Source organism: Anser anser (genome assembly GCF_964211835.1).
Source record: "Anser anser genome assembly, chromosome: 5".
Taxonomy (NCBI): domain Eukaryota; kingdom Metazoa; phylum Chordata; class Aves; order Anseriformes; family Anatidae; genus Anser; species Anser anser.
The window spans coordinates 36,934,990-36,949,062 of NC_139725.1; the positions used below are offsets into that span (position 1 = coordinate 36,934,990).

The 14,073-nt window shown below is 68.6% G+C and overlaps 4 protein-coding genes across 6 annotated transcripts; all 4 read right to left on the minus strand.

Annotated features, from left to right (window-relative positions):
• Positions 1-85: 85 nt before the first annotated feature.
• On the minus strand, positions 86-5,942 carry ZP1 (zona pellucida glycoprotein 1). Its single transcript, XM_083837098.1, has 11 exons — positions 4,147-5,942; positions 3,820-3,941; positions 2,278-3,739; positions 1,770-1,913; positions 1,490-1,677; positions 1,303-1,400; positions 1,095-1,222; positions 818-1,007; positions 599-749; positions 422-506; positions 86-345 (listed from the first exon to the last, which is right to left on the minus strand). Exons 1-11 carry the CDS (start codon positions 4,307-4,309, stop codon positions 239-241), a joined length of 2,838 nt encoding a protein of 945 aa, XP_083693224.1. The 5' UTR covers positions 4,310-5,942; the 3' UTR covers positions 86-238.
• A 136-nt stretch (positions 5,943-6,078) lies between these two features.
• LOC310899955 (acyl-coenzyme A amino acid N-acyltransferase 2-like) lies at positions 6,079-8,695 on the minus strand. Of its 3 annotated transcripts, none has more exons than XM_083837105.1 (4): positions 8,061-8,695; positions 7,299-7,768; positions 6,959-7,161; positions 6,079-6,707 (listed from the first exon to the last, which is right to left on the minus strand). In XM_083837105.1, the coding sequence occupies exons 2-4, from the start codon at positions 7,759-7,761 to the stop codon at positions 6,120-6,122; spliced, it is 1,254 nt and encodes a 417-aa protein (XP_083693231.1). In that variant the 5' UTR covers positions 7,762-7,768; positions 8,061-8,695; the 3' UTR covers positions 6,079-6,119. The 3 variants fall into 3 exon arrangements, with proteins under 3 accessions (XP_083693231.1, XP_083693232.1, XP_083693233.1); XM_083837106.1 differs by lacking the exon at positions 8,061-8,695 and adding an exon at positions 7,994-8,053; XM_083837107.1 differs by lacking the exon at positions 8,061-8,695 and adding an exon at positions 7,906-8,020.
• Positions 8,696-8,844: 149 nt separating this feature from the next.
• Positions 8,845-10,481, minus strand: CCDC86 (coiled-coil domain containing 86). The gene is made up of 4 exons (XM_083837116.1): positions 10,152-10,481; positions 9,905-10,034; positions 9,333-9,407; positions 8,845-9,172 (listed from the first exon to the last, which is right to left on the minus strand). The coding sequence occupies exons 1-4, from the start codon at positions 10,451-10,453 to the stop codon at positions 9,053-9,055; spliced, it is 627 nt and encodes a 208-aa protein (XP_083693242.1). The 5' UTR covers positions 10,454-10,481; the 3' UTR covers positions 8,845-9,052.
• A 154-nt stretch (positions 10,482-10,635) lies between these two features.
• On the minus strand, positions 10,636-12,536 carry LOC310899959 (membrane-spanning 4-domains subfamily A member 15-like). The gene is made up of 7 exons (XM_083837115.1): positions 12,384-12,536; positions 12,137-12,307; positions 11,872-11,991; positions 11,574-11,630; positions 11,080-11,235; positions 10,874-10,993; positions 10,636-10,790 (listed from the first exon to the last, which is right to left on the minus strand). Exons 2-7 carry the CDS (start codon positions 12,302-12,304, stop codon positions 10,782-10,784), a joined length of 630 nt encoding a protein of 209 aa, XP_083693241.1. The 5' UTR covers positions 12,305-12,307; positions 12,384-12,536; the 3' UTR covers positions 10,636-10,781.
• Between the last annotated feature and the right edge of the window lie 1,537 nt (positions 12,537-14,073).

Here is a 14,073-nt window from a genome sequence, read left to right on the forward strand (position 1 = left end):
GCAGCTCCAAGGCTTCAGCCTTTTCTTTTGCGATGGAGCTCCCCTCCTGCACAGACAAGACGCTACAATCCTGCGGCCGCAGCCGTGCTCTTCACTGGTTTATTGTTCGGGGTTCCTGCTTGCCGCCAGGGCCAGGGGCACCCAGGGGGCTGGCCCGGAGGCAGGGGCTGAGGAGGAGGAGGAGGAGGAGGAGGAGGAGGAGGGCAGCCAGTGCCCCAGGGAAGTGGCAGCGCGGGGCTCAGCCTCTCCCTGCCGCATGCCTCTTGGGGAAGACGACTCGTCCCTGGGAGGTGACTGTGCCCACGGCGTTCGCTGTCCCCCTGTCCCCCGCTGACCGGCGGGCTCCTGGGGAGGGGGCGTGGGGGGTTGGTGTGGGAGAGCCAGGGGCAGCCAGGACCCCCCCACACCAAGTCACACTTACGGGAGGGCACGGCCAGCTGGCAGGAGGGCCGGCAGGGCTCGGGCTGCGCCAGGTGGCACACCGAGGCGCTGCACAAGATGTACACCTGCGAGCCGTGGCGACACGTCACACCGTGCTCCGTGTCCCGCAGAGCAAGGGGACCCCCGCAGCACGGGGACCCGCGCCCCCCTGCCTCACCTCTCCCTCCAGCACCGCCATGGAGGGGGTCTCCACGAAGGCAAAGGTGGAGACGACGAAGCGCTGGTAGTGGCTGGGGAAGGGCAGCTGCGGCGAGGCGGGTCCCACCGGCACCAGCTGCGTCCTGTAGTTGTCCCCAGCGAAGGGACACCTTGGAGAGCGGGACCCGCTGTCAGTGCCTGCGAGCCCCCCCCGGCCGCCCCCTCCCCGCCTGCTCACCCGTCCACCAGGATGGGCCACTGGGGCTCGGCCGCCGGGCCGGTGCTGGGGGACGCCCAGCACTGGTGCAGCACCAGCACCAGGTTGGGGTCGGTCTTCTGCAGCAGCCGGACCTCCACGTAGATGGGGTCCCGCAGCACCTTCACCAGGGGGTAGTCGCCGTCGCTGTGGTAGGCGCTGTAGCTCTCGTCTGCGGGAGGGCACGATGCTGAGCGGGCTGCGGCCCTCGGGGGGGCGGGCAGGGGGACGGACGGGGGGGCCACGCGGGGCTGCTCACCGGTGGCGATGCGCAGCTGCAGCCGCAGCGGCCCCGGCTGCGCCATGGGGGCAGCGGTGGGGGGCACGGCCACCTCCAGGCGCAGCGGCAGCAGCTCGCTGGCGTTGTAGATGCAGCGGGCGTGGAGGCTGCGGGGGGAACCGGCGGGGTGAGCCGCGTGGTGGGGGGGGGTCCTGCTGCCCCACGCCCCCACCCCGCGTCCCCTTACATGTAGACGCTGTCCCGCGTGATGGAGCCGCGGGGACCCGGCTGGACGTCGATGGTGGAGATGAGCTGGTTCTCGTAGATCAGCCGGTCCTCGATCACCTTGGGTGGGATGTGTGTGTGTGTGGGGGGGTGTCACGCTTCCCCCTCCCACCTCCCGGACCCACAGCCCCGGGGGCTGCGTTCCCAACCTGCACGGTGGTGCCGCACTGCGTGACGGGGAAGTGGAACATGACGAAGGTCTCGGTGGCCTGGGCGGGCTGGCAGCCAGGCTGGGTGCTGCTGGCCAGGCGCACGCTGTCCAGGTTGTAGGGCTGCACGGAGAGGCCCCGCGGCACCACCAGCACGAAGTGCCCCTCCGGCAGGCACTGCACGGTGGCTGCAGCACGCGGCGGCGCCGGTTACGGGCAAGGCAGCGGCCGCAGGGCACCGGCAGGTGACGGGGCGACCCCCCCGCCCCGAGCCCCCTACCTGTGTTGCCGTAATAGCAGGGCGTTGCACGGTCCGTGTCATCGTAGCAGCACCCCGCCTGCAGACAGGCATCGCGGCCCGACGGGGCCACGCAGGACAGCCGCCCCGCTGCCACCTGGCACTGCTCCCGCGTCAGCTGCGTGCCTAAGGGGGCCGGGGGGGCGGGGGGGAGCTCCCCTCAGCACCCCTCTGCCCGTCCTGAGCATCCCTCTGCCCGCACATCCCCCTGCCCTCCCCAAATATCTCCCTACCCACCCTCAGCATCCCCTTGCCCACCCCAAACATCTCCTGCCCACCCCAAATTCTCCCCTGCTCACCTCCAGCATCCCCTTGCCCACCCCAAACGTCCTCCTGTGCAAGCATCCCCTGCCCACCTTCAGTGTCCTGCTGCCCATGCATCCCCCTGCCCGCCCTGAGCACCCCTCCTGCTCTCCGAACCCCTCCCCTCCCCTCCCCAGGGATGCCCCCGCCCCGGCTGCAGCCCCCATCCCACCCCCCCCCGACCCACCTGCCCCTGCCGAGGGGTAGAAGAGAGCCGTGGGGCGCAGCAGACCGGGCTGGGGGTGAAGGCCGGGGTGCAGCAGACCCGGCTGGGCTTGCGGCTGCAGCCCCGGGCGCACCAGACCAGGCCGAGGCGCAAGTGCCGGTCGCAGCAGTCCCGGTCGGGGCTGGCCGGGCTGCAGCAGCCCTGCCTGGCTCTGGAGGCCAGGGCGGATGAGGCCGGCGTGGGAGTGGGACTGGAGGCTGGGGAGAACGGAGCCCGCCTGGCTTTGGGGCTGAAGCCCCGGGCGTGAAAAGCCGGCTTGCGTCTGAGCACCGGCGTGCACCGAGCCAGGCTGCAGGCCGGGGGGCACCAGCCCGGGCTGGTGCTGGAGCTGTAGCCCCGGGCGAAAGAGACCCGGCTGGGTTTGTACCCCAGGGTGCACCAGCCCAGGCTGGTTTTGGGACTGAAGCCCCGGGCGAAAGAGGCCTGGCTGGGTTTGCCCCCCAGGGTGCACCAAGCCATTCTGGTTTTGGGGCTGAAGCCCCGGGCGAAGGAGACCTGTTTGGGTTTGCACCCCAGAGTGCACCAATCCATTCTGGCTTTGGGGCTGAAGCCCTGGCCGAAGGAGACTGCTTTGGGTTTGCACCCCAGGGTGCACCAAGCCGTTCTGGCTTTGGGACTGAAGCCCCGGGCGAAGGAGCCCTGTTTGGGTGTGCCCCCCAGGGTGCACCAATCCATTCTGGCTTTGGGGCTGAAGCCCTGGCCGAAGGAGACCAGTTTGGGTTTGTCCCCCAGCGTGCACCAAGCCATTCTGGTTTTGGGGCTGAAGCCCTGGCCGAAGGAGACCAGTTTGGGTTTGCCCCCCAGGGTGCACCAATCCATTCTGGTTTTGGGGCTGAAGCCCTGACCGAAGGAGACCCGGCTGGGTTTGCACCCCCGGCTGCAGCAGCCCAGGCTGGTTCTGGAGCTGAAGGCCCGGGCGAAGGAGGCCTGGGCGGGTCTGCCCCCCGGGGTGCACCGCCCCATGCTGGTTCTGGGACTGCAGAGCCGAGCGAACGAAGCCTGGCTGGGGCTGGGTGAGGGGGCGAGCTGCTCCTGGCTGGTTCTGGGGCTGGAGCCCCGGGAGACCCAGGCTGGGCTGGGGCTGGCGCTGCAGCCCCGGGTGCACCAGAGCTGGCTGTGTCTGCACCACGGGGTGAACCTGGTCCCTGGGGGGTCGGGGGGGCAGCTGGGGGACGGGGACAGCCAGGGCGGACTGGGATACGTGCTGCAGGAGGCCAGCCTGGGGCTGGGAAATGAGGACGTCAGCCTGGCTCTGGTGGACGCCGTTGCCCCGAACGGACTCGAGCTGGCCACGCACGCTCGTGTCAGCGACGGTCTCGTAGTCAGCCGGCTGCGGGCACGTCATGTTCACCTCGTAGGAGGCAACCGCCACCCCGCTGAGCAGCGTTTCCTCCAGCTGCACCCTCAGGACATAGCGGTCATCCTGTGGGGGGGGACAGGAGGGGCCGTCACAACCCCCCGTCCTGCACCACCGGGCACCCCACAAGCGGGAAGCGGCCTCACCTTGACCAGGACGTGGCAGCCCTCATAGCCAGAGGAGAAGACGAGCGCGCCATCCGCCCCGGTGTTGAGCCAGTGCAGGCAGATGGAGCAGTTGGCCACTTCAAAGCGGGTGCCAAACTCATCTGTGGGGATGCCAAGGGGGGGGGGGGGGGGGCATGAGGTGGCCCTGAACCCACATCCCCTTGCTGGCCCCATCCCGGTGCACAGCACCGTGCCGCGATGCTCCCCGGGGATGTGGGCGTGCAGGGAACCCCCCAAAGCCCACGGAAGCCACGTGGCTCAGCCCGGCGTCGGGGTGGCACCGGGGTCCCTGAGCTCCCCACTCACCCACGACCTTGAAGCGGACGGCACGGCCCCGCGAGGGGTAGGCCAGCAGCTGCATGCCGAAGTCCCCGCAGTCGTAGCGGTACTGCAGGAGCGCCAGGGCAGAGTGCGGCCCCGCGGGCAGCAGCAGCAGCAGCGGCAGCAGCAAGGAGCGGCTCCAGCCCATGGCGGCGCCGAGTGCAGCGCGGGGCTCTCCGTGGGGCAGCAGTGGGGCCGTGCATTTATAGCCATGGGGCTGGGGAGCAATCAGATGACCGGCAGGGACGGGACGGTGCCTCCTGCCCCACACGGGGGACGAGCCCTTCCCGGGGCTCCCACGCCAGTACGACCCCGCTGCCACAGCCCACCAGGGCGATGCCGGGGCGGTGGGAGGAAGCGAAAGTTGTTCAAAGGAACGGCTTGTCCCGCGCCCCTGCGAATGGGGAATCGAGACTCGATGCCGTCAGGATGCTAAGCTGGACCAAGAGCAGCGACTGAAGCGGCACCATGCGGGCACCGGTGGACTCCTTCGTCCTCCCGGGCCACATGGTGCGGGGTCTGGCACGAGGTGATGGTGACAGCGGTGGCATCAGGGGCCCATATGGCTATGGGACCGGGAGCGCGTCAAGGTGGGGGTGTCTTCGAACGGTCGGGGTTGGAAGGGATGCATAAAGACCACCCAGCCCAACAGCAGGAATGCCTTCCACCGGGTCACGTTGCCCAAAGCCCCATCCAAGCTGACCCTGAGTGTTTCCACGGCTGGGGCACCCCCAGCTCCTGCGGCAGCACCGTGGGGTCCTTGGCACGCTCCTGGGGTGCTGTGGGGAGCAGACACAGTGCCCCCCTTGCAAAGACCAAGGGGCGGTTGTGCCCTGATCCCCCGGGCTGCCGCTCGCCCTCACCCTGCCCCGCTTGTGGTGCTGCGGGGGAACCGAAAGTCGTCGGAAGAGCACCGTGCCCCGCTGCTGCAGGGGCTCAGGAGAACTGCTCCCGCGAATGGGGAATCGAGACTGCTGCTGCCAGCATGGCACAGGGCCAGGGGTCCCCGCCGGCCACCCCTCGGCTCAGCCCTCACCTCCCGTGGCTGCCCCTGTGCCTGCGTGGCACCGCTGGCCGTGCTGAGCCCCGCAGGGCTGGGGTGCCCAGGGCGGGACCCGTGGTGTGACCAAGTGATGGACGGGGCACGAACACAGCCAGAGCTGGGTTTTGCCCAGGCTGGGGGCACAGGCAGAGCTGCTCAGCCCCGCAGCACAGGGAAGGACCTCGATCCCCTCGGCTCGCTGCTGACGGCAGCGTTTCATGGCTTCCCTCTGCACGCTCCCCTCCCAGGCCCCCGTCCAAGTTTCCCTTCTGGGTCCTGCCCTTATTGGAGCTTAAACTCCATCACCCCGACACCGCCACCCGCTTTGGGGTTACAGCCAGCTCCAGACCTGTCCCGGCCCTGCTCCTCGCCCAGCACAGCCCCCCGCAGGCACCTCTTTGCTGCCGGCTGCAATGCTGGGCTTTGAGCACTGCTTTTGACAGCCACGGTCCCACACCCAAGGAGCACTGGAGCCACTGCTCCCTCCTGGAGCTCGGCCCCCAAGCACCAGATGCAGGAGCTGGGCACCCATGGGGCATCATTCCCCCTTTGCAGGGGAATAAACTACAGCTCCTTGGAGACAGCCAGCCCCACAAAGCAGGGTGGAAGCAGGCTTGGTTTTCACCTTTCTTGGGAAGGCTTTGGGTTTTTTTGTGGGCACAGAGCAGCAGACGCCCCTGCCCCTTTCTGCTGTCCACCAGACGGCTTCCTGAGCATCACCTGGGGAAAAATCCCATTCCAACAGACCCCAACTCCCACCAGCTCAGCGCACCCACGCCCAGGGCAAAGGGCTGAGCCACGGGTGCTCTGCTATCAGCCTCATTAAACCTTAACGAGCCACGGCAGCAGCGCAGTACTCGGTCAGCAGTTGCGGGGGGGGGGGGGGCACAGGCCCAGGGTGCCTTTATTGCAGGGCTCACAGCTTGATGGAGGCGACAGGGCCCAAGTGCAGCTCCAGGAACTGGACGATCTCCTGCCACGAGTGCTCCTGCGCCTTGGCGTGGGGCTGGGGCTCGCCGCCCCACACCACAGGCCGGGGGCTGCCCCGCAGGCTGGAGACGCTGCAGAGGGGCGAGCCGGGGGGCTCGATGAGGTGCCCAGCCCCCGGGTAGGAGAGCAGGCGGTAGCCGTCCTGCCGCATGCGCGCGGTGGCCAGCTGGGCGAAGAGCTTGCTGTTGAAGCTGCGGTCGGCCTCCCCCACCACGAAGAGGACCTTCCCCTGGATCTTCTCCACCGGGATGGCCGAGGCGCTGCAGGCGGGGTCCCGCGGGTCGGCGAAGATGGCCGAGTTGTCCATGGCGCCCAGCTCGGTGAAGAGCATGCGCTCGGTGTGGTAGGGGATGGGGGGGATGCGGAGGCCCTTGTAGATCAACGAGTTGCCGTGCAGGAAGGCCGTGCCGTTGATCCACACCGTGGCCACCACTTGCGGGAGGAAGGTGGCCATGGCCAGGGCCACCTCAGCCCCTTTGGACACGCCGATGACACCCAGGCCCGGGCCTCGCACCTGCAGTGGGAGAGGAGAGGGAGAACCTGGTGGCACCGCTCGCCCTGTGGGACGTCACCACGGTGCCCCCTGGCCACCAGCACAGCCCCAGATCCAGGATTTCCCTGGGCACCAGCACACCGGAGTCACCCGGACATCTCTGGTCGCAAGGAAGCCATCCCTGTTCACGGGACATCCTTGCTGGATGGGACATCCCCAGGCCCCAGGACGTCCCCACTCACACGGGCCACCCGCCGCCCTGCAGCACTCACCTTGGGGTGCCGGAGGAGCAGGTTGGCCGCCTCCTCGAAGTACTCCAGGTCCAGCTGGGTGAGGGTGCGGGGCAGGTCCTCGTAGGCGAAGAAGGCCAGCGCCAGCACCGCAAAGCCCCGGCTGGCCAGCAGCCCGGCCCGGAACTCAATGAGGCCGCCCGCGCCCCCAAACAGGTCAATCACCGCCGGGAAGGGACCTGGCCCTGCGGGCAGCACGGGACCCGTCACCACGGGGGTGCCACCGTGGAGGAACCCCCCAAGCCCCTCTCCAGCTTCGAGCCACCGGGGTGGGGGCCTGGAAACCGAAGCCCTTTGGGTCTGGGGGCACCCCCGTGCTCACCTGGTGGCAGCAGCAGGGTCCCCCGGACCCGTCCTTCCCGGATGGGCACCCGCTGCACGCCGGGGCCCACGTACCACCGCTCGGCCGTGCAGGCGGCCAGCAGCTTGTCCTGTGGCCCCGTCACCAGGCAGAGGCCGTCGAAGACCTCCAGGTGGACGAGGAAGGGGCTGCCCGCCACGTCGCGCTTCACCAGCCGTCGGAAGAGGGTGTCGGGCTGCAGGAACCAGAAGAGCCCCATGGGCCAGACGCCAGCGTAGTTGCCCCCCAGGGCGGCGTGCCTCCCGGCGTCCACCTCGCCCGCCTCGTCGGCGCGGTAGAAGGCACGCGCTTGGAAGCGCTCGCCGTGCTCGTCCGTCAGCCAGGCCCGCAGGGTGACCAGCTGCGAGGGGGCCAGCCCCCGCACCACCACCTGCACCGCCCGGTCGGCCAGCGAGGACTGCGGCGTCACCGTCACCTCCACCATGGTGGACCTGGGGACAGAAGCGCCGCGCGTCACCCCCAGCGTCCCACCGAGCAGCCCCCCGCTCACCTCTACCCCTTCTCCCCGGCACCGGACAAGGCAGAGGGGCTGCAGGTGAGCTTTATGTCGAGGTCCCAGCCCCCTCACTCAGCCTGGCCAGGCCACTGCAGAGCCAGGAGCTCCGCCCAGCGCCAGCAGCAGCCCTGCCCAAGGACGAGGTGCTGCGTTCACCCACACAACTTGACTGGAAAACCAGCTGCAAGCCCCAAAACCACAGGGACGGGCTCCGAGCCCCTTCTTACCATGCGCAGGCGAAGGCTGGGCTAGTGCCAGGCCCTGGGGCAGGCGGCTGGGGAGAGGCAGCGCCCGCCACCCACCCTGCCTTGCGCGGCCTCGGCAATCATTAACCCAGGAAGCAGCAGGAGCGCAGGCCGCCCGGCCGATGACCCTCAGCTTTGCCACACCCCGTGGCTCCTGGAGGGTCCTTCACCCCTCCCCATGCTCCCTCCGTGGGTGCTGCGTGTTGGGAACACCCCAACAGGGGGCTCTGCCTGCCGCCCTGGGGAACCCCGAGATCCTGCAATTGCAATAACCCTCCCCCTGCTTCGGGGGGCATGCGGCTGGCTTGCCCCCCCAGCATTCTGCCCATCCCCACCGGTCCAGTTCAGCATGGACAGAAGGCACAGCCAGGAGCAGAAACAGACGTTTATAGGGCAAGAAAACCAAACGCAAACATGAAAAAGTACACGTGGATTCCCGCCCCCAAGCCCCTTCCTTCCTCCCACCTCCCCACTGTCTCCCAGCCCACCCCAACCCCCCCCCGAGAGGGGCAGCAGGAGGCTGCACTGCCCCACGCAGTCCCTCTCCAACCTCTGCAGCACAGCAGAGGTGCCCCCACCCCAGTGCTTGTTCCTTGGGGTGGGCAAGACCCCCTCCTGGAGGAAGGGGAACCCTGGGGGACAAGGGTTTGTGGTTCTCTGTAACCCCGGGAAGACAGGAGGAGACCCTCGGCAGAGAGATGCCAGCCTTCCCTTGAGCCACTGGAGGCGAGTCCAAAGCAGTTCCTCTTTGTTTTTATAAAGAAAAGGAAAATTTGGGCAGCTGAAACAGTTCTTGGCCAAGCCCCAGGCACTAGCAACACCCCGGGGCTTCACAGGGCAGGGGGATGCAGCAGCTAGATCCTGCAGATCACAGCACTGCATGACCCCCTCAGCTCCGTCCTGCTGTCTGTCCATCACTGAGGCCCCAGAGAGGAGCGGGACCCGCAGAGCCCCGGCCGCCCGGTGCCCTGGCCTCACTCCGTGGCTGCTTTGTGCCGCACGGGCGCCTTCTGGAGCATGGCCAGCGTGTCCCGCTTCTCTACCCGCCGCAGCTGCTTCTTCTTCGCCCGCTTGAGCTTCGTTGGGTTCCGGATCTGAGGGGAAGAGTCAGCTTTCAGGCAGGTGGAAAAGCACTGCAGCTTATCCTAATGCTCCTGGGAATGTCCCCCAGCTCATGTGGCAGGGAAGAGGCAATAATCACGCCCTCTTCACCCCACCATCCCCAGCTCCCAGGTCTCTTCCCACTGGACTCACCACTTGGACAATTTCTGCCTTCCGCTCGTTCTCCAGGCGCCGCTTCAGGTTCTCCTCCCGCCGCCGCTTCTTCTCCTGTGGGCGAAGCACCAAAAACATCCCTGCAGGTCCCATCCTCCGACCTTAAACCTCAACTAGCGCTGGCCCACAGCGCAACAGAGGTGCCAGCCAGGGAGCCGCGCAGCTACCGCAGCACGACAAACACCTGCACGTGCACAAAACCCACTGCACGAAGCCGAGCTGTCGGCACTTCCCCCACGAGGTTTGAGCTGACCGAGTGAGTTTATCCCAAGTCAGCAACTTGCAGCCTGCACGTGGCAGGACAACGGGGGGGGTTCAGCGTCCTGCCTGGCCGCAGTCAGCGGGGTTGTCCTCGCTGTGGGACAGGCGGCCCGCAGGGCCCTGCCACGATAACACCAAGCCCAGGACACGAGCAGAGACGCGACGTCGCACAACGGGGAGAGCGAGAAGCTTCTGCCCGCAGCCTGACTGGGCTCAGAGCTCGCCCCGGCACAGGCTGCCCGGCAGAGCAGCCCCCAGAGGGGCTGTGCGGTGCGTCCCAGCCCCGTTACCTCTCGCTCCCGCTGCTTGCCCTCCTGCAGCTGCCGCGCCAGCTCCCGGACCAGCCTCCTCTCCTGCCGCTCCTTCACCTTCCGCTCCCAGGAGGCGCGCAGGGGCTTGTCCCGGACCATCAGCGAGAACCTGCGCGGGGACACGGGGCCGGGCGGGCAGCGGAGGCAGGCGGGGCCGCCCCCCCCCCGGCAGCCCGGGCCCCGCGGGGCCCCTCCGCGAGCAGCCCCCGCCCGGCCCCGCCCGCACCTCTTCCTGCCCGGCTCCTTCCACACCCGCCCCGACTTGGGCCTGCCCCGGGGGATGGCCGCCACCGCCGCCTCCTGCCGCTTCTTGGCGGCCTTGCGGCGCCGCGGGGCCGGGGCCGGGGCCGGGGCCGGGCCGGGCGCTGGGGCCGAGCTCGGGGCCTCCCCCCCGGGCCCCGCCGCCGCCGCCGCCTCCCCGTCCCGCTCCATCCTCCACGAGGCGCCTTCCCCGCCGCGCCGCGCGATGACGTCGGGAGCGCGCGCCGCTTCCGCGCTGACGCCGACTTTCGCCCTTCCTACCGCCATCTTTGTGCCGGGCAGAGTGCCCCCCCAACCCCCCCACGCCCCTCCCACACGCGCGCCCCGCCATGTTTGTGCCGGGCAGCGGCCGCCATGTTTGTGCCGGGCAGCGGCTTCACCCCCACCCCCCGTCCCGGTGCTCGCCCCCCTCCCGGTGCTCGCCCCCATCCCGACTCCTGCGTCACGGAGAGACGCGAGGCCGCGGCCGGGGGGGGAGGCGTTTATTGGGGGTCCCGCGGGGGCTTCCACTGAGGCTTCGGGGCCCGGGCCTGGTCCGTGGGGCCCGGGCCTGGTCCGTGGGGCCCGTGCGGCGGCGGGGCCGTGCCTGGTTCCGTTACAGCGCCTGCGGGGCAGAGGTGGAGGAGGCCGTGCTGCAGGCCGCGGGGGGCACGGGGGGCACGGGGCGTTGCGTGGGGCGCCGCTAACCATGCGCGTGTAGCTGTGCCGCCTGACGGCCGAGCAGCCGAAGGCCAGTGCCGCCACCGCCGCGCAGAACTCGAGCAGGCAGAAGAGCACCGCCACGGCGTCCAGCCCGTTGCTCAGCACCTGCCAGCAGCGGGGCCCCGGGGGCTGGCGGCTTGCCCGCCGGCAGCTCCTGGTGCCCCCCAGCGCCCCGCAGCCCCCGGCTGTACCTTGGTGTTGGCGTTGAAGCACCACTCCTGCCTCGGCTGGTAGAGCGGGCCGCCGTCGCAGCCGGGGATGCTGCGAGTGATGGCCGTGGCGTGGATGAGGGTGGCCACCAGGGTGCTGAGGATGACCCCGGCGTTGACGACGCAGCAGGCCTTCACCTGTACGGGTCGCACCGCGTTGGCCGCCGGCACTCAGTGCCGCCGTGCGGCTGGCACTGGGACGCCTGCCCTGCCCGGAGAGCCAGCAAGGCGACAAAGCCACGGGAGAAGCTGCTTCGAGCGGTGCCACCTTTGGTGACACTTTTCCTCCGTCATCCGAGCGCAGCTCGGCCAGGCCTTGTAGATGCCCTGACGTTTGAAGGCTCGGCCGCACTCTGCTCGGTGGGCGGAGAGCTGGGCACCTCCGGAGGGTGGGACAGGCCCTCGGTGCAGGCCCGCGGGAGTCCTACCAGCTGCTGGGGTAGGCAGAGGCGGCAGAAGCAATGCAAAGCTCTTACCAGCAGGATGTTCTCTCTTTTGTCACTTTCCACTAGGAGAGAGCCTGAGACCAGGAGCTGCTCGGAAAAGAGATGAGGGAGAGAGTCAGCAGTGAGGCCGCACCTTCCCTGTCACACGTCCCGGAGCCCCACTAGCGTTTGGGTCTGCCCTTAGGAGCCCTCCATCCCCAGGGGGACTGTGGGCATGAGATGAGGGCGTACAAGGAGATCCTGGTGACCAGGAGATCCGCCCCTAGCAGCAGATCCCCTGAGATCTCTCGGGTGGTGAGGGGCTGAAGCCCCGGAGTGCCCCGCTTACCAGGACCCCGAGCCAGAAGAGGATCCCACTGGCCACAGGGAGGGAAAAGGCCCTGTGCTCTGCCGCAGTCAGGATGATCCCGAGGCAGAAGTGAATGATGCCGGTGACGATGTGGATGGTCTGGGAAAGGACAGGGGAGAGGGATCCCCAGGCACTGCCGGTGTGTCGGCGAGGATGGGCATCGCCGTTAGCCGTGTCCCACCCCTATCCCACTGCCACCGGCACGGCACCGAGGGGCTGTGCCCCCGGGACGCCGCGATCTCACCCCCAGCAATTTGGGCTGTGCCCTTCTGAAGCCCCTGACTTGGAACGAGGACACGGTGGGCGCGGGTGGGACGGAGCTGGAGGCCAGCTGGGCCGCACGCGGGTCCGTGGCCGGGATGACCTCCGTGATGATCCTCACGCCGCCAGAGTCCGTCACCGTGGCTGCCATCGCCTGCGGGCAGAGCGGGGCTGGGGAGGCTGAAGGACGGGGCCCTGGGGATGTCCCGTGCTACATCCCCGCCCCATACCTCGCTCAGCCTGAGCTCGCCTTGCTGCCCCTGCCCGCTGCCGGCGGTCCCGGTCCCCCCGGGGGTTTGCTGGAGCACCAGCTGGCCGGGGAACGCGGTCCTGCTGCCCTTTGTTCCCCGCAGGAAGTTTGTTCATGGAAATCCCGTCAGGCTGCTCTTGCTCAATGAGGGGGCTTTGCCAGCAGAAGGGAGAGAGGCTGCAAAACCCACACACGCGTCCGCCCTGCGAGCCTGAGGTGGGCACCGCCGCTGGGGGCTGGGGGCTCGGCATGCCCCGGGCCCTTCCCGGGCTGCCTCCTGCCTGCGGGCCCTTGGCTCATCGTCCCTGTAATCAGCCACCCGCCAGAGCCTCGTCTGCCTGCCCCGGGGCAGCAGAAATACCTAACGCTGGCAGTTGCCCGTCCCAGGTATTTGGCTCCTCGGGCAGCTCCTTACAGCTGCTGTGAGGCATCCGGCCCCGGTGCTTTCTTTACGGGGAGAAAAGGGAGTGAAACGGGGCATGGTGCGAACATCGCAAACTGTATCAGTCCGCGGAGGAGCTAAGGGAGCTCCTTTGCTGCATTTTTATGTTTTTCAGGGTTCTCCTTCCCTCCCGGATGCCTCGACCCCGCGGGCCTGTCCCTGCTGACAGCAGCCCACCCGCAGGCGCGAGCTGGGGGGCTCGCTCCCCTTCCGAAGGGAAAGGGGATGCGGTTGTTTCCGCTAGGAAATGAGAGCTCAGCCTGGGAACGCAGCCACTGCACATGGCGAGAACTCCCGGGGGGCAGCTGGGGGGCCCCTTCCTCCCTCCTCGGGCCACCGGCTTCTGGCTCTGCCAGAAAACAGCCGCTTCCCCCCCGGATGGAGGAACAGCCGGGACGGTGGGGACCCTGCCGCTGGCTCCACAAGCGCCCTGGCAAATCGGCACCCGTGGGACCAGTGCGGGTGGGATGGGTGGCAGGCGGGCACCCCCCCGTCCCCTCGCCCTCTCCTGCGGGCAAAGCACGGCTGCAGCCCCCCGGCTGGGCCCCTCCACCCCTGCAACGGGCGTGGGGAAGGTTTGGGGGGCAGTGGGATGCGTGGGAGCACTTCTCAAGGCTGTTTTGTGGTGTATCAAACTGCCGGGCTGCGGCGAAATGCACCTGAGCTGAGCATGGGCACAGGGCACGCGTGCAGCTGCGGGAATCTGCAGAATCTGCAGCCCCAGCACTGACCCAGGGCAAGACAGGGCTCTCCGCAGCGCAGCTCCAGCAGGCGGTGTTCGGGTCAGCTTTCCGAAGCGCCTTTTCCTTTGCTTTGGCCCTAGAGGGAGCTGGGACGCTTGCTCTGGCCCCACTCAGCTTCCTCGGGCGGCCAAAGGCAGCGCTGGGCTGGGAGCCCACGGGAATCAAGGGGGACGGGGACGGCGTTTGGTCAGCCCCCACAGCCACCTCGCGGTGCCCCCATGGGCACGGAGGGACCGGCAGCTCCTCCACTCACTGCTGGGTTTGCGGAGACCCCAGGGCACGGCTGCTTTGTCACACATCCCCACAGGGCTTTGTTTTCTTCTGGGGACATTTCCAAAGGTTTCCATCCCTGCCGGCCTGGCGCATCGGGGGCTGGCACCGTGTCAGTGCGCAGGGTGAGGCCGTAGAAGCGGGAGCAGGACCTGGCCAGCAGCACGAGTGGAGAGGGCAGCTTCTGTGTGAAAATGCACGTGGAAACTGTCCCT